This window comes from Trematosphaeria pertusa (assembly GCF_010094035.1).
Source record: "Trematosphaeria pertusa strain CBS 122368 unplaced genomic scaffold BU26scaffold_10, whole genome shotgun sequence".
NCBI lineage: Eukaryota > Fungi > Ascomycota > Dothideomycetes > Pleosporales > Trematosphaeriaceae > Trematosphaeria > Trematosphaeria pertusa.
Genome location: NW_022987221.1, coordinates 216,684 through 236,152, shown reverse-complemented (window position 1 = coordinate 236,152; position 19,469 = coordinate 216,684). Strand labels below are relative to the sequence as shown.

The 19,469-nt window shown below is 53.7% G+C and overlaps 9 protein-coding genes across 9 annotated transcripts; 2 read left to right on the top strand and 7 right to left on the bottom strand.

Annotated features, from left to right (window-relative positions):
- Window positions 1-445: 445 nt before the first annotated feature.
- BU26DRAFT_45973 (uncharacterized protein) lies at window positions 446-1,343 on the bottom strand. The gene has a single exon (XM_033825014.1). It carries the CDS (start codon window positions 1,098-1,100, stop codon window positions 648-650), a length of 453 nt encoding a protein of 150 aa, XP_033681464.1. The 5' UTR covers window positions 1,101-1,343; the 3' UTR covers window positions 446-647.
- Window positions 1,344-1,420: 77 nt separating this feature from the next.
- Window positions 1,421-2,213, top strand: BU26DRAFT_566836 (uncharacterized protein; the record flags this gene model as incomplete). The annotated part of the gene is made up of 2 exons (XM_033833580.1): window positions 1,421-1,834; window positions 1,893-2,213. 2 exons carry the CDS (start codon window positions 1,421-1,423, stop codon window positions 2,211-2,213), a joined length of 735 nt encoding a protein of 244 aa, XP_033681463.1.
- A 328-nt stretch (window positions 2,214-2,541) lies between these two features.
- Window positions 2,542-3,666, bottom strand: BU26DRAFT_520928 (uncharacterized protein). The gene has a single exon (XM_033829405.1). It carries the CDS (start codon window positions 3,443-3,445, stop codon window positions 2,651-2,653), a length of 795 nt encoding a protein of 264 aa, XP_033681462.1. The 5' UTR covers window positions 3,446-3,666; the 3' UTR covers window positions 2,542-2,650.
- An 826-nt stretch (window positions 3,667-4,492) lies between these two features.
- On the bottom strand, window positions 4,493-4,981 carry BU26DRAFT_507057 (uncharacterized protein; the record flags this gene model as incomplete). Its single annotated transcript, XM_033826970.1, has 1 exon — window positions 4,493-4,981. One exon carries the CDS (start codon window positions 4,979-4,981, stop codon window positions 4,493-4,495), a length of 489 nt encoding a protein of 162 aa, XP_033681461.1.
- Window positions 4,982-5,769: 788 nt separating this feature from the next.
- Window positions 5,770-6,617, bottom strand: BU26DRAFT_566834 (uncharacterized protein; the record flags this gene model as incomplete). The annotated part of the gene is made up of 2 exons (XM_033833579.1): window positions 5,770-6,478; window positions 6,529-6,617. The coding sequence occupies 2 exons, from the start codon at window positions 6,615-6,617 to the stop codon at window positions 5,770-5,772; spliced, it is 798 nt and encodes a 265-aa protein (XP_033681460.1).
- Window positions 6,618-8,245: 1,628 nt separating this feature from the next.
- Window positions 8,246-12,070, bottom strand: BU26DRAFT_45795 (uncharacterized protein). Its single transcript, XM_033824962.1, has 3 exons — window positions 11,258-12,070; window positions 8,812-11,206; window positions 8,246-8,756 (listed from the first exon to the last, which is right to left on the bottom strand). Exons 1-3 carry the CDS (start codon window positions 11,847-11,849, stop codon window positions 8,708-8,710), a joined length of 3,036 nt encoding a protein of 1,011 aa, XP_033681459.1. The 5' UTR covers window positions 11,850-12,070; the 3' UTR covers window positions 8,246-8,707.
- A 546-nt stretch (window positions 12,071-12,616) lies between these two features.
- On the bottom strand, window positions 12,617-14,453 carry BU26DRAFT_487596 (acyl-CoA dehydrogenase NM domain-like protein). Its single transcript, XM_033825953.1, has 4 exons — window positions 14,282-14,453; window positions 13,807-14,228; window positions 13,331-13,757; window positions 12,617-13,278 (listed from the first exon to the last, which is right to left on the bottom strand). Exons 1-4 carry the CDS (start codon window positions 14,374-14,376, stop codon window positions 12,912-12,914), a joined length of 1,311 nt encoding a protein of 436 aa, XP_033681458.1. The 5' UTR covers window positions 14,377-14,453; the 3' UTR covers window positions 12,617-12,911.
- Window positions 14,454-15,232: 779 nt separating this feature from the next.
- BU26DRAFT_566831 (uncharacterized protein) lies at window positions 15,233-16,865 on the top strand (the record flags this gene model as incomplete). Its single annotated transcript, XM_033833578.1, has 6 exons — window positions 15,233-15,484; window positions 15,542-15,899; window positions 16,127-16,356; window positions 16,407-16,424; window positions 16,489-16,757; window positions 16,814-16,865. 6 exons carry the CDS (start codon window positions 15,233-15,235, stop codon window positions 16,863-16,865), a joined length of 1,179 nt encoding a protein of 392 aa, XP_033681457.1.
- Window positions 16,866-17,550: 685 nt separating this feature from the next.
- On the bottom strand, window positions 17,551-19,354 carry BU26DRAFT_520923 (uncharacterized protein). Its single transcript, XM_033829404.1, has one exon. The coding sequence runs from the start codon at window positions 19,095-19,097 to the stop codon at window positions 17,679-17,681; it is 1,419 nt and encodes a 472-aa protein (XP_033681456.1). The 5' UTR covers window positions 19,098-19,354; the 3' UTR covers window positions 17,551-17,678.
- Window positions 19,355-19,469: the final 115 nt, after the last annotated feature.

The window sequence follows — 19,469 nt, the reverse complement described above, 5'->3', positions numbered from 1 at the left end:
TACGCATCCGCCGAGGGCAAGTATGTCCACGTGGTTTGAGACGACCATCCGCGCTGTGTCTGTTTCAGGGCGTTGCGAGCGAATGCGAACCAAGTCCAGGATCTAGTCTAGCGAGGCGTTGCCCAGCGACTGTGCTATACAATACTTACACTAGTGTACCATAACCCGCACTTGTCGGTCAGCTTTCCCAGCCAACCTAATCCCGTGGCGGCGCTTCTCCATCCCATCGGTACCAAGCGCTTTCCCTATGCCTAGGCACGGCCTTATCGACCCGCTAGCTTTGGTCCAGCGCTTGCACTTTCACGTGTATGGCAGGCACCCTTGACCCATCGATATCTCCAGCCGTTAGCATATCCTCGGTTCGATTCGACTAATCTTCGCCCCATCCCGATAGCGTGGTAAGCCTTCCCCTCCTTCTCTCTTTCCTCTTTCCTCTTGCTCGAACTATCGAATTTAATATATGATGACAAACGCTGGGGCCATATGAGTTTCTCTCCTCCTGCTTGCTGCCCAAAGGGTGGTGGGATGGAGGGGGAAACTGTGCTTTCTAATCCAGCTATTTTATAATCTTCTCACTTTTGTCTGAAAGCGAGTGGAAAGGAATCTTGTGGACCTTGCGCGCGTGAGAAAGTTGAGGATGTTGAGGGCTAATGGCTGTATAGGTACCGTGGATGTTCTTTGCTTGGTAATAAGGCGGAACGCTCTACTGGAGAAGCTTTACCCTTGTAAGAATAGATGCATCGCCGCTGATCTACCACCATCGTCTGTGCGGAGTAGTGCGCTGATTTCTTCCGCAACGTCTCTTCCGACGCGCAGAGCAATGAAAATGTCTGCTCGTCTGCCGACTTTCGTCTTGGACGGAAGAAGAAGAAGCTGCCTAGTCCCGCTCGAGACGTAGTCGTAGACGCGGCCGCGAATCCGCAATGAATCGTCAGTGTTTTCCAATGCCGCATTTGAACGAGGAATGAAATATAGGCTTGATGCGACAGTTGGAATCGCCAGTCGGCCGCGTTCCTCTTACTCTTTGTCTCAACATTGATGCCACCTTGAAATTGGTCTCTTTGTAAGTGGACAATTGCGGAAGCCGACGAGCCTTGCATGAGCAAGAGACGGAAGATAGAGGCATCTTCAGCGCCCTGAAAACAATGCACACAAGATGACGCAACGTTTTCGCGCACCGAGACGTTTGGTAAAATATTCTATTGGTAACTTGGCATAGATAGTCTGCACTTGTTCCATGGTTCCCCCCGAGAGTTCGGTCGTCAACCCACGGTTATAGATCTCAACCTACCGATCTTACTATCACACCATAAGATCTCGACACCTCCCGTTGCAAGACTTTCTTCACTATCAACTTCATCACTTGCCCCTCTTGCGAACGTTTCTTCGCTATCAACTTCACCACCGCACTTGCAGCACGATGCATAGCCTCCAAAAAGCAGCCATACTCTGGCTGCCACCCGTGGCTTTCTTCATGACAGCCGTCTACCGCGTGTTCGTCCTCTACCGACAATCGAGGCTAGACCTCGCGTACTGGAAGTCACTCGAGTATCCAGCTGTCGCGCTATGGAGCCCCATCGCTTTCCTACAAACCTACAGATTGCTGCGATGCGGAAAGCAGCTGTTGGAAATCAAAGCCACAACGTTCTGGTCGATGCTTCTCACAACGGTTGCGATACGATTCCTCACGCTGCTTTCGGCCCTGTGTTGCAGCTACCATAACGACCTGCATTTGTATGAAGTCTACACCATATTGCCTTTGTTTTATTCTGTTCTGTGCCACATGTCCGAATGGACTTATCTGGGGAACTACGAGGGATACTCCTATGACGAGGTGAGTTTCACGCGTGGCACAAGTTCCATAGACATCCGGTTGACGGAGAACTTGGCAGGCCTCGAGAACGGCAATAGACGCCCACGGCTCTGTTCTGCACCAATTCAAGCCCGACGAAGACCTGGACTACTTCTCGTGGAGGGACCTGACTGTGCGTTTGGCATATATTGTGCTTATCCACAACTTCCTTCACGTCATCTGGTTGCGATTTTTCGACGACAATGCTCCGTATACGGTGCACATCAACAACTCTGAGCTTTTCACTGTGCTGTTGGCTATACAGCTTTGTATATACAGCTATGCAAGAGTACGTACACGTATCAAAGTTCATTACGACGTCGAAGCAGGTGGGGCACAGGATGAGAAGGACGAGGTGTGAGATGCTGTCCGAAAGGAAAGGAAGGCACAATACGCTATACTGTGACGCCTTGCTAGGAATTCGCAGTAAATCCAGTATTAGATTAACCGCCAATTTTGGGAGCGGCATCTTGGGCTGGAGATTCTGCGGCCGCTCGTGAGTAAGTTGCGGGGCGCTGATGCGCGTCTGAGAGCGAAACCTCATCGGAGGAGAGCCCTTTAGAGTCAAGTTCCTCGGAGGGGAATGATGATGCGTCGAATTCATTATTAAGTGAGAGCCCTTCGGAGCCGGGCATGATGTGAAGTCCGGCAGACTGAGAGCGTCCATAGAGATAACAGTACTAATCGCCCGTCGCGCGGTTTGTATATGTAGCATATACCTTGCTACTTGCCTATCAGCCACAAAACACACTGTTCCATTCGGCATCATACCAAATTTTCCACGTTTAAAACCCCTGCTCAAGCACCAAAGACCTCAACCCCTCCATCCTCCCCTGGTCTAACATACATCCTCCAGACTCCCTCCACCTCACCCAAATCCTCCACAGCCCCATCAAGAAACATCAAACTCTTCAACTGTTCTTCCGGCCCGGGAAATACAGGGACAATGATATCTCTCCCGCTCCCATCTTCCATCCGGATCTTAGCCCTCGGCGTCCAAGGACTCCCCTGCAGTGGCAGCGCAGCGAATGTATGCACAATCGTACAACGCCAGCAATACACATGCCTCGAGCTATACGTACAAGGACCCATGAAGCCCATATGCACAAGCGCCGGCGCGTGGATGCGCCCTCCCCATTCTTCTCCCAAACCCAGTCCAAGGCCACGCTTACAAAACTCCTCGTCCGCTCCACAGTCTACGAAGAACAAGCTCGTATCAACTACCTCTCCCTGACTCTCCGCTACAGCCTCGAACGCAGCGTCAAAGGATTTGATGAGAGGGCAAGACGCGGTTGATGTGGTGATGTATATCCAGTTCTGCTCACCTGCGAATTCGCCTTCCGCCGTGCCATCGGGATGGAGGCCAAGATGTGCGAGGAAGTTTCGAGGCGTCAGTCGCTTGATGCCGCGGATGAGCGGTGGAGGCCGGGGTGGGGTGAGGAAAAGACTGGGGTCGTGGAGGGTTGGCGGGAGCGCAGGGGACACGGCGAGAGCGTTTAATGGAGGAGGGGAACCACTTGATATGGGGGTGGTTAGGAAGGAGAGAAAGATGGGTGAGGTGAAGACCAAGGGAGAAGGGGAGGTGTTTCGCATGCTAGAAGCATACAACATCTTTTGCGCAGAGTGAAGAGCGGTAGCAAGCTATCTATTCTTCGAATGCCCTGCGATAGATGGAGACACCGGCTGTCACCTTCTGTCTGGAAAATTGGCAAGGAGAGGAACAGTATCTAGATGACGATGCAGGTCTGACAGGACGAGACGCAGAATTACCAGATCGGGGTAGTGGTCGTATTCGGCTAATCGGTGGATCAACGTCGCAATGTGTTCGCGTGCTACTCTTCAAGAACAGGGCTTTTGTCGTGAGCATTTCAGGTAGTTTGTAAGAGCTCGCTAGTCTGCTATAAGCCTCTGAGCTGTTAGCATCGATATACACCATCGGCACACACTCTTCAACCTGCTCGCGGGCAATATGGACGGTAAAACCCTCCTCAACGTGTAGAATCCTCCGGGTATAACAACGCATGTAACAGCCACCCTGGAGGCCTTCGCGGGTGGGTACAATGGCACGTATGGTTAGGTACGAATTTCTTATCAGCTGTGTGGCAAGCCCCTTAACTCCGCAGAATATTTTACAGCCAGAGTCTCCTTGAGAGGACCACCTAGGTTTGATGAGCGCTTGCGTTTCATGGCGGCGACGACGATGCTGTGGAAGGTAGTGAGATGGTGTTTGTGTTTGGTTTCTGCTGATGCACAGCTAGTGGAAGAGTTTGCGCGCGCGCAGTCATTAATTCACTCGACCTTATCATAAATAAGATGCGAGCATACTACATATACAGTACCAGCAAAAAAGACGCTATATTTTAGACTCCGCAGGCAGAAGTGGTACCATCAAAAGGTTCAGCGGTTTAGTACAGAAAGGATGGAAGAGTTTGCAAGACATGGACTGGGCAGATTGAGCAAAGGCCAGCCTGAAGGCCTTCAGTGGAGTATCCGACGGCAAACGGCAACTCGTTTATTATGCTGACTGCTGCTTGCCCAGAACATACTAAGGAGGAATCATGTTTTTGGATATCTCACAATGCCTCTCTACTCCCATTGCGCTGGGATTTCAACACCCTTATCCGTACGTAGCGAGCGTCTCTATTTTCCGAACTTCCCCTCCTCCAGAACCAATATCTCCACCTCCACCCCCTTCTCTTTAAGCAAAACACACATCGGCCACAACACGCGCAACACTCGTCCCAACCCCCTCTCCCCGTCCACAAATCTCGAAATATGAACACAGAGACGAAACCCCTCCTCTAACCGCACCTTCCCCAGCGCGCGGAAGTTCTCCGCCAGTAAGGCGTACCCCTTGTCAGACATCCCCGCACTAAACAAAGTGCCGGGCAGTGGAAAGGGTATATAGATACCGTGAGACGGCGGATATACTCCGCAGGCGTGAGGCGGAGGTGCAGGCTGTCCACCGTAAGAAACGCCTGCAGCCTGCAGTCTGTGTACCGCATACCCGATTCGATTGGCGGGCATGACGCCGCCACCGTAGTACGCAATCGCCGCCTCCCTCGTGACGCTGGGGCAGCCGAAGTGCGGGAGCACCCACAAGGACATGCGGCGCCAGTCGAAACTCATGTTGAGCGTGTGTTCGAGGCCGTAGCTCGGGCACGACGGGTTCTCAGAGTAGAAGACTAGCTGCTACTACCTGCGGCCAGCGCGCTTTACGTGCGATGCTTACCATGCGTGTTGGTAGACCATGTCGCGGAGTTCTGGGGGGAGCTGAGTGTGCACTTCCAAGGCGAATTTGCGGCATTCTTTGAGGGAGCATCGGAGGATGGCTAGATGGATTTCGTGGTGGAGATCATTTTGCTCGTGTTTGAGCTGATCGAGACGCTGCACGAGCGATGTGGTCCTTAGATATTGACGTGAGAATCCTAATCTCAAGGCGGGCGCGGCTTTACTCATCCGCAACGACGACTGCTCTTATGATTAAGCTGGCCTGCATTAACATCGAGGGTAATCAGCTTAAAATGAGGCACTAACCTCTGCACGTGCTGTCGAGGAGACTCGATAGCGAGTCTGCCTGTAGATGGTTGGGACATGCGGACGCTCGACGGTTCCTTGCGCTCTATCTTGGACAGCGCACGTATGGAGTTGCGAAGAGCTTAGTTCGTGTATAACAATTTGGAAGACAAGAGCTAGGCAATAGCGGACCGCGCTAGCGTGCGATACGTGCATGACATTTCACTCCGCCCATATCTGAATGGAGGTTGTGGAGGCGGCCTTGATATTTCATCAACCTGCCTACGAGAGAAGTAAGCCATCTCAATAAGCTACCCTCCTCACACGCGGGCATTCAAAGAATCACATCCGCAGCGGAATCCCACCAAGCCCAGCACCCATGTCCTCTCGCTCTCATTCGCTCATCCCTCCATCGAGTTAAGCAGGTCCGGAAGATCCAGAAGCCGCTTCCTCTCCAACGCATACTGAGCCTCCCAGACTTGCACATTCGCACCCGCCTCTTTCAGCTCTTGACACATTGGCACGAGCGCCCGCAACACCTTCGGTAAGTGCTCCGTGACACGGCCCTCCAAAGTGATGCGGAGCCGGAACCCGTTCATTAGCCGCAGCTGCCGCAAGGCTTCCATGTTGGTCTTAAGCATAGCGTAATTGTAGTGTGCGAGAATCCTGATCTCGAGGTGTCGAATATGATCTCCCGGGTTGAGGCCAAGGTGGAAGCGGTCGACAGTGAGAAAGGTCTCTACTCCGCCGGGCATACTGAAGGGTAGAGCATGGGGCTTGACACGGTAGTAGACCACTGCTGCTTCTTTGGCGACCCCGTGTCCAACAAATTCCGGAAGCACCCAGGGCGTCCAGTAGGACCGTTTGGGGCCGCGCCAAGGGCGAGAGGCATCGTATCCTTCCCAAGCATACTCATAGACCCGGTCTCTAAGCTCCAGCGGGAGCAAAGCATGAACTTTCCCGGCGAGCTCTCGGCATTCGCTAATGAAGTTCCGGAGAATAGCTAGACGCATGCGGTGTTCGATTCCCCGGCTCTGCTTGCAGAGAGCGCGGCGGCGGCGCTCGAGCGCCAGGGCTTCTTCGTTGACCGCATCCCTCTTTTCTGCCAAGCTATATGCTATCAGCGCCGAGGAAACTGTTTGACTTTCTGCACTTCGTACCTCTGCAATTGGTTCTGAGCGGACTGCGCCGCAACACTGGGCGCGGATGAGCTGCCATTGTCCTCAGGTGATGATTTCTTGCGAGCCATGGTGGGTGGCACCCGTACGGGAGCGCAAGGTAAGCCGTTAGGTGGTGCTTTAAAGGTGAGAAGTTGTATAGGAAGCCCACCTTTCCAAAAGATTAGCATGCCTTCACCTTGCTTAGAGTTCACTTTCACCTTGCTTATAGTTTACCTTCACCTTGATTATAGTTCACCTTCACCGGACCAAACCCTTGAGGGAACTGGCAAGTGATGTAATGTGATTGGTCAACGCTCGAGACGATATGCTACCGCCCAATGCCAATGCAGTTAGCGCCATGCTGAAAAAGACACTCCCACTTGGCCTCATCCGCCCGGAAATACACTTTCTCGCTCATGCCGCACCCTTGAACAGCTTCCTCAAGCTAGAGCTCCACCTCTTCTTCTCTTTCTGCCCACCTTCACCACTCATCGCGCTTCCAGCCGTCTTTGGCCGATCGCCATGACCCATCATATGTAGATTCAACTTCCCAAAGCTACTGCTCGTCTTCGGTCTATGAACTGTTGCGGGCCGATCGCCGTGCCCCATCATATGTAGGTTCAACTTTCCTAAGCTACTGCTTGTCTTCGGTCGGTAGGTTGTTGTGGGCCGGGGCAGCGAAGACCATCTGCGGGACGAAGGACTGAATCCAGATGTACTGGGCCGATCGTCGTTCTGGTCTAGGTATAGAGAGTTGTGGTGATACGACGAGTTCCGCATCATGTCGGCAGTGGCTGGGCGCGAGGGCGACGGGGTTTGAGGAGAGGATGACTGGGGATGGTGCGAACGCCTGCGCTTGGTGAGAACGGCGCGGAAACGCTTGCTGTGGAAAGCATTAGTATCAATACACGGACTGAGTGGGAACCTAGGGGTGCGGCTTACGGTTTGCCGTGCTTTTCCAGGTCGTGCAGCTGTGCCTCGCTGTCCTTTAGCGACTTCTTCAGCTCGCTCTCGACCTTCTTCATGCCCCTCAGCTGTATGGCTGTTTCATCCCTCAGCATGCGCACCCTCTCGACCTCCTTTGCCCATGCTTCAAGATCCTCGTCCTTCGACCCGACGCTGGCACGGCTCAATGGTCGGCTTTTCTGTATGCTGTGATGACTTCGGACACTGTGTGCTGCGGAAGATGAGATACATTGTGGTTGTAGACTTGAAGCACTCGCTTCAGCGTCATCCTGGTGACTCTTCGCGCTAACCCATCCCTCAGTCTGATCGGATCCTGCAGGATGCTGCCATTCTTCTAGAACTTCCAGGTGGCGAATCTTCTCTTGAAGTGTTTCGACTAGCTTTTCGAAAGTCTTCTTGCTCTCTTTCAGATCACGAAGCTCCTCTTCAACCGCAGCGAGCGAGGCTGCGAACTCATCCTTGCTGTTCTGTAGGTCTTCGATCATGGAGTCCTTGGCCTGAAGTTCGGATTGGAGTCGGCTTTCGTGGCTCTTCTGTAGCTCATCTAGGGCTATGTCCTTTTCTCGCAGTTGCTCTTCTAGATGATCTCGGCTGCTCTTCTGTAGTTCGGCCAGTAAGTCGTCCTTCGCCTTGAGTTCATCCCGTAGTCGTTGTTGGTGGCTCCATTCAAGTTCCTGCGCCGTTTTCTCCTTCTCCTGTACCTCTGCCAAAAGCTTGCTCTTGCCAGCCCTGAGCGATTCGACCTCTCGCTCTTGCTCACTGATATGGTTATGTAGCTCGGAGTTTTCGTCCATCAGGATCTCCAACTCTTTGTTTCTCGCCGTAAGCCTACGTTTGTATTTCAGCTTCGACGTCCGCGCCGCGTTCAGCTTCGCCTCTGATTCATCAACGAAGTCATCCAGACGTTTCTCGCTCTCTTCAACGGCTGCCTCTGCGCCCACCATATCTTGCTCGACTTGCTCCAAGAAGGCCTCTAACCTAGCGTTCGCTATCCTTACGGTGTTCAACTCCTCCTCGGCAGTGGCGAGGCGCGACAGCAGATCCTTCTCAGAGGCGTCGAGCGTCGCGTTAGTCTGCCGCAATGTATCGAGCTCCTTGTCGGCCTCGGATATTCTAGACCTGAGCGTAAGCCTCTCTGATTCCGCTCCACCCAGGCGGGATTGGGCAGCGTCTAGACTCTTCTCAAGCTCGGCCTTCGCCGCAGACATCGCGTCTAAACGTTGCTCGACGTCGTTCTTGCCGCTGCACAATGCATCTCGTTCCTGACTTGCTTCAGAGAGAGCGGACTTGAGAGTAGTACACTCATCTTCAAACAACCTTAAACGCGAACGAGAGGAGCCAAGCGCCTCTTCAAGATCAGCGTTCGCGCTTGCTGCAGTGTCCAATCGTCCTTCGACCTCAATCTTGCTACTGCGTACAGCGTCGAGTTCTTTCCCAGTATCAGAAAGCCTAGAGGTAAGGGTAGCATTCTCAGTCTCATTATCTCGGAAGCGCGAGCGGGTCGAGTTTAGTTCGTTCTCCAGCTCTGCATTAGCCTTCAATATACCCTCAAGTCGGTCTTCGAGCTGCTCTTTCGTCTGCTGCAGGGTATCAAGCTCTTGCTCAGCTGCAGAAAGCTTAGACTTGAGTTCATTCCTTTCGGAAATGACGCCATTTAGACAAGACCGAGTTGAGGTGAGCTCGTTCTCGAGGCCACTGTGCGATTCTGATATGCTCTTCAAGCGCTCTTCCACTTCTTCTTTCGAATTCTGGCCGGAGAGAATATTGGCTTCGAGAGCGGAAAGCTTGGACCGCAAATCATCGCCTTCGGACTGAACTGAAGCTAGACTTGACTGTGCATCAGCTAGCTTCCCTTGAAGCTCAGCGGAAGTTTGAAGTGCTTCTTTCAAGCGCCCTTCAGTCTCTGCCGTGGTGTTCTCGCTCTGGCGTAGCTTGTCCTGCAGATCAGATGATTGCTTATCCAAGGTTGCGGCTTCGGCCTTGAGAAGAGCAAGGCGTTCCTCAGCTTCCGTATTCGAACGCTGGTTTGAGGATAGGTTCTCCTGCAACTCAGCCCGCTCGGTCCGGAGGCGTTCTCCTTCGGTCTGAATGCGGGTGAGACGTTCCTCAAGATCCGCTTTGGAATGCTCGCTTTGCTGAAGACTGTCCCGCAGCTCTGCAACCTTGGCCTCCAGAGTCCTGCTTTCAGACTCCACGCGAGCCATGTGCGACTGACTAGACTCAAGATCGCGCTCGAGCTGCTCTTTCGAACTAAGAACTTCGTCGAGCTGTTCCTTCATCTCCATCTTCGAACGTTGCGCGTGCTCCAACTCATCGCGCAGGCAGGCCTTATATTGCTCGGACTCTCGTAGCTTCTCCTGGATTGCCGCGATAGAAGCTTCGAGGTATGCGAGTTTGCCGGTGCTAGATTCCAGCTCTTTCTGCAGCCGGGATGATGTTTGGTGCGCGGCCACGAGTTCGTTCTCTAATGAAGCTCTCGCATTGCGTAAGGTCTGGAGATCCTTCTGGGTTTCGGAGTCGGCTCGTTCTAGCAAGTTGATCCTGTCTCGAGCTGCTTGCAGATCGTCCTCCAAACTGTCCCGCGATAGACGCAGCGTATCGAGCTCAGATTGTATCTTGGCCTGGACATCAATCTCACTACTAAGCTTCTCTTTCGTCATTCGTAGCTCCTCTTCAAGTCTGCTCTTCGTCCCCAGGGTCGAATCCAGCTCCATCTGCAAATTGGCGTTCGTCTCGTTCGCTGATCGTAGAGCCGATTCCAATTCCGCTAATGACGCGCGAGATATCGCCAACGCTAACTCGGTATGCTTCTTCAGTTCCTCAGACTCCTTCAGCTCATCCCGAAGGGCCGAGATCACTCCGCCGGATACCTCGATCTTCCTCGTCTGCTCCTTGACCTGATTTTCGAAGAGTCCTAGTGATTGCTCTAGCTCTTTGATGTTCTCTCGGCTCTTTTCTAGCTGTGCTGACATGTTCTCAAGATGACTCTCGTTCTCGGAAATGAGCTCGCGAAGTTCTGTTTCTCGACGGCCAGCGGCATCCAAGCTATCCCTCTCAGAGCGAAGTTCGTCTTCCAGCCCACTGGTGTACATTTCAAGCTTCTGAATGCGGGCGTTGCAGTTCTCGACGTCCTCTTCAAGCGAAGCCTTCTCTTTCTCCAGCGCTTCAATCGTCTCATGCCGCTGCCTTGCGCCTTTCTCCAGCTCCTCGATTTCCTTGCTCTTGCGATCCAACTCGGCTTTCATATCAGCCTCGGCCTTCGACGATGCATCCAGCTGCGACTTTGCGACACGCAGGTTCTCTTCCACCGTTGCTCCCGATCGCTCCAAGGCCACGATGCGTGCCTGATGACTTCGAACCTCCTCCTCCAGACTCGCCTGTATTGCCTCCAGAAGGCTCGCCGCGTCCCTACTTTTGGAGCATTCCGCCTCCAGCTCCGCGATCCTTTCCCTGCATACTGAAAGTGCACGATCCGACTCGCGTTTCGCTCGGATTAGTCGATTGTCCGATGTGCGTATCTCAATAGGTGAGCTATACTCTGGCGTGAAGTCCCAGTTGTTGTTATCCCATAACGCCGAAGTCGGCCGTGGTGGAGTTCTGGGCGTTCCAATGGAGCTGCGCGAGAGCCTTGAAGTACGAGGTGGGGGCGACGGAGGCGGAGAGAGTGGATTAGGTTGAAGCCGGGTTTGAGTTTGGGGATTAGGATCGGAGTCTGGAAGTGGCGCTGTCAGTTATTAGAATAGCATTAGGGCGAGACACTTACACTGAAGAGTCAGCATAGAAGCTTTCTCCAGGCATTCAAGAATATCTCTGTTCTTGTATTCCTCCTCTTTCAGATGCTTCGTCAGCTGCTCGATCCTCTTCTCGGCATTGCGCGTAGACATGTACTCCCTCTTCCGGACGCTGGCAAGATTCCGTGCTGTAGTAGCGATCTGTTTTTCCTTGACAGAGATGTTGACGGCCATGCGAAAGGCAAGGCGGCGGAGAGAAGATATCGATTGCCTTGCTTCCGCACCGGCAACCTGCTGAGCCTTGAGCTCCGCTCGCAAGTGATTCCGTTGGCTCTTGATGTAGGACAGATGCGCCCAATTGGATATAGGAGTGAGAGCATCATCTTTCTTAGCGGGAGCTGGAGACTGTATGCCGTCTGGTTCTGCTGCTGGCGTTTGTGGGTGTTGGTGCTGAAGGTGCTCCAGGATAAAACTGTCTGTCATGGATATGGACCGTTCCATTTTGGGTGTGGTGGGCAAGGAGTGCTCCAGCTTGGCTATGCTGGAGGGCAATATGTTTTCCATGCGGGCGTAGGTATGCGCTCCATGGCGATCCTTATCCGAGACACCGGACTCGGAAGCCATTTAGGCGCAGTTATTTGGACATGGACAAACAGACGGTGTCGTGTTTCCAACTGTCTACGGGCTGTGTAACCTGTGGCTGGCGGGTTGCCACGCGACCGCTTGTTGTTGTTGAATTACCGTAGGGCTGAGTGAGACGTGGTGGGCGGTGAGCGGATCGAGCGTCACGCGAGCGGGGACCAGACAAGGAAAAATAAAATAGCGAATAAGAAGGAAACAGGACTGCAACAGGAGATAGACGTGGGAACCGATTAGGAGACGCGAGGAAACAATGGAAGTCGGCTGGTGAGGGCGCGGTCGAGAAAAGAGCGAAGGTGGCAGCGTGCCGTCATGGTACGGAAACTGAGGGAGCGGGTGTCAGAGAGACAAAGCCGCCTGGAAGCCCGACATCACCCTGTGGTGCGCGAAAATTGGCGCGTCGCTGGGCGGGCAGAGGGTTGTCGACATGGATGGGGGGCGTTGGAAATGCCTTCCTCTCGCCATGGTGGGCCGACGCCAATGGGCAGTCTCGGGCGCCGGGAGCCTAAGGCAGGCGCTACCCAGCGCGGGAGAAGGAGCCATCATGCATCGCCCGTCCGGCGCCGCGATGGCTGACGTTAACGGTGATCTGATACACATCTCTGTGATGCGTGATATTTTGAATTGTTTGGGACCGTCAGGTCATGGCCCCGGGCGCGAAAGGAAATCGGACTCGGGTTGTGCTAAGCCCGTCCAAGCCGCTTTGGGGCGTGATCCTGGCTTCGATCTCAGATCAGGCACTCATATGTACGCATCTCTCCCACACGAATGCTTTTCATGAAGGCAAAAGCAGATGTGCTCGTAAGCGATCCACTGTCAAGTCCCGCTCACATTGTTAAGGGCACTCTCGAACAGCGTCGAGCTCGCGGTAAAGCGGAAGGATGACATCATGCATCACAAGAGATGGCGCGAAGCCGTAGAAGACGTTGTTCTCGCTATCCAGTTCCTACTGTATACAACATACGTAGCCATTCGTCAGTCAGATCGGCATGCATATGAATTCTCCGAACTCCTTGTAGTAAGTCCACCTCCCTTGCCGCTAGCCGCTTACTTCGTGTACAGCTTCTGCAGATGCTTCGCAATAGTCGTCATCTGGATATTGCTCGTTCCCTCGTAGATGGCACCGATCTTGCTGTCTCGGAAGTACTTCTCAGCCAGGCCCTCCCTGACGAAGCCCATGCCGCCCATCCATTCGACCGCCTGGCCCGACACCCTTCCGGCGACCTGCGAAGAATACAGCTTAGCCATCGCAGCGTCCATGACGAAATCTTCGCCGGCTTCCTTCTTCCGCGCCGCGTTATAGACGAGAGCACGAGCGGCTTGGATTTCGGTCCAGGCCTGGGCCAGCTGGTGCTGCATGCCTTGGAATTCGCCGATGAGCTGGCCGAACTGCTTGCGGTCGTTCCAGACGTACCTAGTGCTTGTTAGCCTCGTGTCGCTAGCATGTGGATGAACGAAGTACTCACCCGGCAGCATTATCGAAAGCCCCCAGAGCCAGACCCGTCATCTGGGCGGCAATGCCGATACGACCTTCGTTCAAAAGTCCGATCGCGTATTTATATCCCTCGAATTCCTTCCCAAGCAGGTTGTCTTTAGGGATCTCGACATCGTCGAAGTTGATCACGCATGTGCTACTGGCCTTGATTCCTAGCTTCTTCTCCTTCTTGGCAATGGTGAACCCAGGCGTGCCCTTCTCGACAATGAACGCAGTGATGCCCTTGTACTTCTTGCTGGGGTCCAGGTTGGCGAAGACGATGAAGAAGCCAGCTTCCATGCTGTTTGTTATCCACATCTTGCTGCCGTTGATCTTGTACCCAGTCTCGGTGCGCGTGGCCTTGGTGGCGAGGGCGAAGGCATCTGAACCCGAGACAGGTTCCGAAAGACAGAAGGAGCCTGGATAGTCAGTATTGGTTCCGGCGCGTGTTCGACTTCCAGCACTCACCGACGGAGTTGGTAGCCAGCCGTGGCAACCACTCCTTCTTCAGCTTCTCGGAGCCATACTTCAATATCGCGGTGTTGCAGAGGGTGTTGTGTACGTCGCACATGACACTGACGCTGGGGTCTACCCGCGCCAGCTCCTCAATGGCGATAATGGCTGACGTGAAGTTCATGCCAGAGCCACCGTACTCCTCGGGTATCTCAACGCCCATTAGACCCTGCTCGAACAATTGTTCCACCACTGCCGGATCCATTGCCTCCGCCTCGTCCATATCCCGGACCTTCGGAAGGATAACTTCATTAGCAAACTTGGAGACGGAATCGGCCATCAAGGCCTCGGTTTCGGAGAGGTGCGTGATGGGCGTGGGCGGAATGTCTGAGATATCGACCTCGCGGCGTGGTAGGGTTGCTGAGAGGCATCTTATCCTGTTCACAACGTATCAGCAAACAATCTTTCATACTCCATCACGCGGACATACCGCGGGGCGGTTCGCGAGAATGCCGGTCGCAGAGTGCGGGATGAGGATGTCGCAGCGCGCGCAAGCGGTCTGAGGGTTCTCGCGATCGAAGCCATGGTGTCTTACTTTCCGAAGAAGAATCGAAGAAAGGGAAAGAAAGGATGTGCAGCGTCGAATACGGTCGCGGGCCTTCGCTTGTGTTGCTTAAGCCGAGGTGATGCTTCCTCTTGAAGGTAGCCGGCGCCAGCCGCGCCTTCCCCGATCCGGGGTTGCGGAGATCCGTCACATGTCACAAGTCTCGCCTCCACCTGGGCAGGCTCTAGCTAGACCTCCAGAGCCTCAACACCATCCGTGGGTCGCCTTCTTCGGTCGAACAGTGACCATATAGGGGCACTGCATACCCATCTATACGTCATCATCTCCAGTTCGCTTGCCCTTGCTTGTTTCGCCGCCTGACCTCTTTATTGCTGCATAGCCATGCTCGCTGCACATCTGCCTTTTTCTTCTGCAAGCCTCTGCCACGCGTATACTCGCGTAAGACCTCATTCCCCGAGGTCAGCATGCGGCCAAACACCTTCTAGGCCTTGTTCCTCTTCTCTCTCTCGTCCTTGACGCTCCAGCTTGGTGGTAATGGCTTGAACGGGGTCAGCAACCAAAGGAGCTACACATCCTCTGCATCGCCGGAATTTTGAGCACTTTTGCTACACCAGTAGTAGCATCATGCGACAGCGTTGATGAGGGCCCTTCTTCTTGGGAATCACCACCGGTCAAGGCTGCCAAGCATAGACATGCTGCATGCGATCGACATGCGAGTGCCAACCTTGCGTCCCTCTGGAAGCGCGGCTGAGGTGGCATCTGCACCTCTATATCTTGCGAGCTAGCCTGCCTGATCCTTACTTTCTGGTATAGCGATTTAGAGTCGCAGGTTTTCGTTTCTTGAGGACCTCCGGTCTATGTCCTGAAGCGGGTACGATGCCCCCATCTCTGCGATCGTCATCTTGCCCCGACCTCGTGAGAACAGAGAGAGTATTGCCGGAGAGCAGGGACGAGGCTGTGCCGGGCATATCAAGCGAGGTAGTTGTGGACGATAGTGGATCTTTCCGAGAGTCGTTAGAAGAGAGTGAACCCGCCGCGCGCACAGCTGAGGACGAACCGAGGTCGAGCAACCCAGCGTCGATATCACCTACGCCCAACCGTACAGTGATAGCTCCTCCCGAAGTCGAGGTAGAAGCAGCAAAAGTAGCAGTCGAAGCCCACAGCCCGCACTGAAAGCGCACGAAGCTGTTCAAGAAGCGCCGTCGAAGCTCGAGGCCAGCATGGGCTCCCGAAGTCATCAGGACTCTGAAGGATTCACCAGAAGGCTACCCTCGCCTCGCCGCATTTCTCGATAGCGATGAGAATTTCATGGTTTTCCGACGCTTCGGCTATTTCCAAAACCGTCTCCTGTTGGAAAAACAAGGCGAATTGATGACGCTCGAGACGAGGATTGATGAACTAGACGAATGCCTCAACCAAGCACAGCCGAGCCAACTTAGGACGGTGCAGATGGTTCAGGACTCCATCCTTCCGGGGGCGCGGGATGTGGTGGCTGAGCGCCAGCAGCTCCTTGAGCGGGCGGACCAGGTCTTTCGGGAATACGGTACGTTCATCAACGTCTTGAATATCCCGTCTTGCTTCCGAACATGCCGAACGTTCACCATAAGGTCAAAAGAACTCCACGCGATCTCCTTCCGCCTTGGATAGCTGATAGGCCTTCAGAATGAGGCACCCCGATCCGCTGTTTCGCGAACTGGGAGTTCTTCTCGAATTGCTCGATCTTGTACCTACCACTTGACCTTATTGGGCGGTTAGCTAACAATAGCTTAGCACAACTAATGACCGCCGTACAGCAAATGCGCTCCTTCGAGAGACCCACAGAACGGGATCACCAAAGTGTTTTCAACTACATGTGGAATACCAAGCCAATCGTTGAACGCGAAGCATCTTGGGTTCAGATGAAAGAAGACCTAGTTGCGCTTCGGCCCCCAAAAGAGCCCGATTGGCTTGAAGCGCGGATTGGGGGAGCGATTGTCTTCCTAGGGTGGCGATTTCTCCAAGTAAGTAAGACGTGCACAGTAGAATGCCCGGGGACTAACACATTGGTTAGCGACTCTTTACAGACCAGGTAAGCTCCGTCCGCCTAAGCATCACCTAAATTGCGAGCGTGCCTAGCTAAGGCCTCACCGAAGCGAAGCAGGAGCAAAAGCGGTTCTCAATATATCCACTACTTCAGCGCTAGTCGGATCTCGAACGTCGCTACCGCAATCGTCGCATTCATTATGGCAGTCATCCTCGTTCTACCAGTGCTACTCTGCTACGTTTTAGTGACCAAGGTGGGTAGCTATAACGGCTATGCGGGATGCATTGGCATTCTTTTCTTCTTTACTATGCTATTCTCATGCACCATGGCTTTCTATTCGAAGGCGAAGCGTCACGAGACATTAGCGGCAACCGCAGCGTAAGAAACTCCAATCACAGTAGTAGGAGTGCATCGTTTGCTAACGTGGGCTTTAGGTACTGCGCTGTTCTCGTCGTGTTTTTGGGTAACGCAGCCAAGCAGGAATAGGATGTATCGGCTGCAGAGTCAGAGGGAAGATCTTGAAGAACGTATAAGGAGCTGAAGCACATCGGGAAGCCGGATACGCCCTAGAACCTGAACAACGCCAAAGGAGCTGAAGCACATCAGGCTGCCGGATACGTACGAAACTCCAATCTATCCACTTGCTTACCATGTATCTTTGGTTGACCTTGTTTATTGGAATCTTCTTATGAGCCTTGCACCCCACCTTCCCGTGGTTAGGCCCGGGGCCACCCCTGATGGAGAACTCAGGGATGGTGCAAACGGGTTATCATCAACCATCATCCGAAGATGTCTGCGACCGACTGATCCGACGAGTATCTTCATTCGATACTCATGGGTATCGTGCTCACCGGTGTGTCTCCACGCCTGGCTGGCGGCAAGCTCGTTCGGAGCCCTGGACCGCACGCCAACCGGTCGCCACCATTTCCACCAAGCCTCCTCAGCTTTGTACTTGTGCCGATCGCAGTCCACCCAACTCGACTCGATTCTAGGTGCCCATTGTTGGTTGTTAAGCTCTCTCCTCCTCTCAGCAGCCTTGTACGTAAAAAGTAATTAGATTGAGACAGATGCAGATAGTTGGACGAAGAGTGTCATAGCGACTTCTGCTGGCCACTTGCTGACGGGATCTTGGAATTGTGTACGGCTTTGGATCCGGACAGGGATCATTGAGCGTGGGTATGGGGACTCTGGCTCGGATTTTTCTTGGGAGCAAGGAGATGCATGCGCTTGTTCTGCATCTGTTAACTATGTTGGTGCAAATTCGAGCTGCATCCGCTGTCTATAGCTCCCCGGCCCTCTCTATTTTTCCTCTGCGAGCCAACTTCTCCACGTCTCACTCTCACTCAGCCTATCCATATCATCTGTCCTCAACACGACCATGACCTCCAGCGTCTCCTCTCCAATGCTATTCATCCGCTTGGGGAGTATCATGGCCAGTCCATCAACCGGCAGACATGGCAACCTCACGAGTTCCGGCTTCCCCACTGCATCGCCAAAATCGCAGTCATACAGTCCCATATACACCCAGCTCGTGACGTTGAAGTCCGGGCCATTTATGGCATCCCAGCCTGGTTCCATGCCTGAGAGATCCGGCAGTAGGGAGGCGAGTTGGACGAGGGACTCAATGTATGCTTTATCAACCAGAAGAGCAGCGCAAGCAATAGAATATATCACTGGTGCCAGGGCAGTCGGATCCTCTACGGATACAGCTTTTAGCTCCTCCATGTGTGCATCCGCTTGTGCGAGCAGCGTCACGTTGCCCAGAAACGGAGCTGTGGGCTCATTGAGCCCCAGGATCCGCCGCCCGTTTACCGCAAAGCCGAAAAGCGAGTCTGACGCAGGTTCAGGGTGCTCGGGGCGCGAGCAACGGATAGAGGAGACGTGCGACCAGAGGATTGCGCAGAGGACATTGTTGACTGTCACGAAGGAGTCTTCGATAAGGTGGGGCGGGAAGGACGTTTTGACGGCGCGTAGCTTGGGCACGGAGAAGGTGAAGATCTTCGAGGTGCCGGGTGGGATTGCTTCGGGCGATGGTGATGAGGAAGTAGGTGGGTGGGTTTCGGAGGATCGGAGCTTGTACTCGCGGTGCTCTTTCAATAGGCTCTCAATTGTGAGCTCATCCCGCTTTGAAGGAGGTCCGATGGCATCTGCAAGGCGCCCCCCTCTATTCAACGGCTCCTCCGGATCCGGCGCCATGGAAGAGCCTAGGCTACCGCGCGTGTTCTCGGCCCAAAGCCTTACGAAATCGCCATACCCGCTGCCATCCATGACAGCATGATGCATAGACGCGCAAAATACCAGCCCTCCCTCAATCCTCACACAGCTGGTGCCGAAAACTGGTGCCCCGGGTTCCTCCACCTCCTGATTCCTGGCTAGACAGCTGGAGGGGAACATCCCGTATTGAAAATACTCCGCTGGTCCTCCTGTCTTTACAAGCTGTGCGAAACCGGGAAAACCCTCAGGGGCATCCTTCTCCTCTATGACTGGCGTTGGTGCTGTTACATCCCAACGAATAGCGAGCTGCTTCCGTTCATTCGCCCTCTCTATGATACGACCCTTCAGCCACGGCAGCTGCGTGCACGTCTTCTCCAGGCCGGCCTGCAGATGCGAGATCGCCAACTCATAGTTTTTGGTTGCGAAAACGAGGGCCGTGGGGATATAGGCCCGAGGCATCGTCTGGTCTAGAGGAGAGAGAATGATGGAGTGCTCGGGTGCCATGGCTGCGCTCCTGCTTCTATTGGGGTTTCTCTTGATGTTGTGGTTGTGCGATCGAATGCCCTCTTTCGATATGCGTCTGCCTGAAGTGTTGGCTAGGTCCTTGGTGTGCTGATGCAGAGAGATCGGGTACTGTTATTTATGATTGATTTCAGATGAGTTGATGCCCGTCGCGACGGCAAATGCGTCATTGCAAGGTATGTATTTATGGTTCCTGAAGTGCGGAGATAGAGAGTAAGCCTAGGTGTACTTCGCCGCGATGTTGCATTATGTGCGCTAGCCCGTTGTGGTATAGTCAGGAATTAAAAACAAAGGAATCTCTAGGACAAAGGAATTCTAAGCGCCCACCATCATATATATTAACAGACGCTTGCA

What these genes read in the sequence shown, in the direction of transcription:
- BU26DRAFT_487596 (XM_033825953.1), bottom strand. Translation starts at nt 14,376, where the DNA reads ATGGCTTCGATCGCGAGAACCCTCAGACCGCTTGCGCGCGCTGCGACA. An exon ending in GCTGGCTACCAACTCCGTCG is followed by an intron (nt 13,758 to 13,806) that starts GTGAGTGCTGGA and finishes CTGACTATCCAG; the next exon opens with GCTCCTTCTGTCTTTCGGAA. An exon ending in GCTTTCGATAATGCTGCCGG is followed by an intron (nt 13,279 to 13,330) that starts GTGAGTACTTCG and finishes AACAAGCACTAG; the next exon opens with GTACGTCTGGAACGACCGCA.
- BU26DRAFT_45795 (XM_033824962.1), bottom strand. Translation starts at nt 11,849, where the DNA reads ATGGCTTCCGAGTCCGGTGTCTCGGATAAGGATCGCCATGGAGCGCAT. An exon ending in TTCTATGCTGACTCTTCAGT is followed by an intron (nt 11,207 to 11,257) that starts GTAAGTGTCTCG and finishes CGCCACTTCCAG; the next exon opens with ACTCCGATCCTAATCCCCAA. An exon ending in TCCTCTCGTTCGCGTTTAAG is followed by an intron (nt 8,757 to 8,811) that starts GTTGTTTGAAGA and finishes GAAGCAAGTCAG; the next exon opens with GAACGAGATGCATTGTGCAG.
- BU26DRAFT_520923 (XM_033829404.1), bottom strand. Translation starts at nt 19,097, where the DNA reads ATGGCACCCGAGCACTCCATCATTCTCTCTCCTCTAGACCAGACGATG.
- BU26DRAFT_45973 (XM_033825014.1), bottom strand. Translation starts at nt 1,100, where the DNA reads ATGCAAGGCTCGTCGGCTTCCGCAATTGTCCACTTACAAAGAGACCAA.
- BU26DRAFT_520928 (XM_033829405.1), bottom strand. Translation starts at nt 3,445, where the DNA reads ATGCGAAACACCTCCCCTTCTCCCTTGGTCTTCACCTCACCCATCTTT.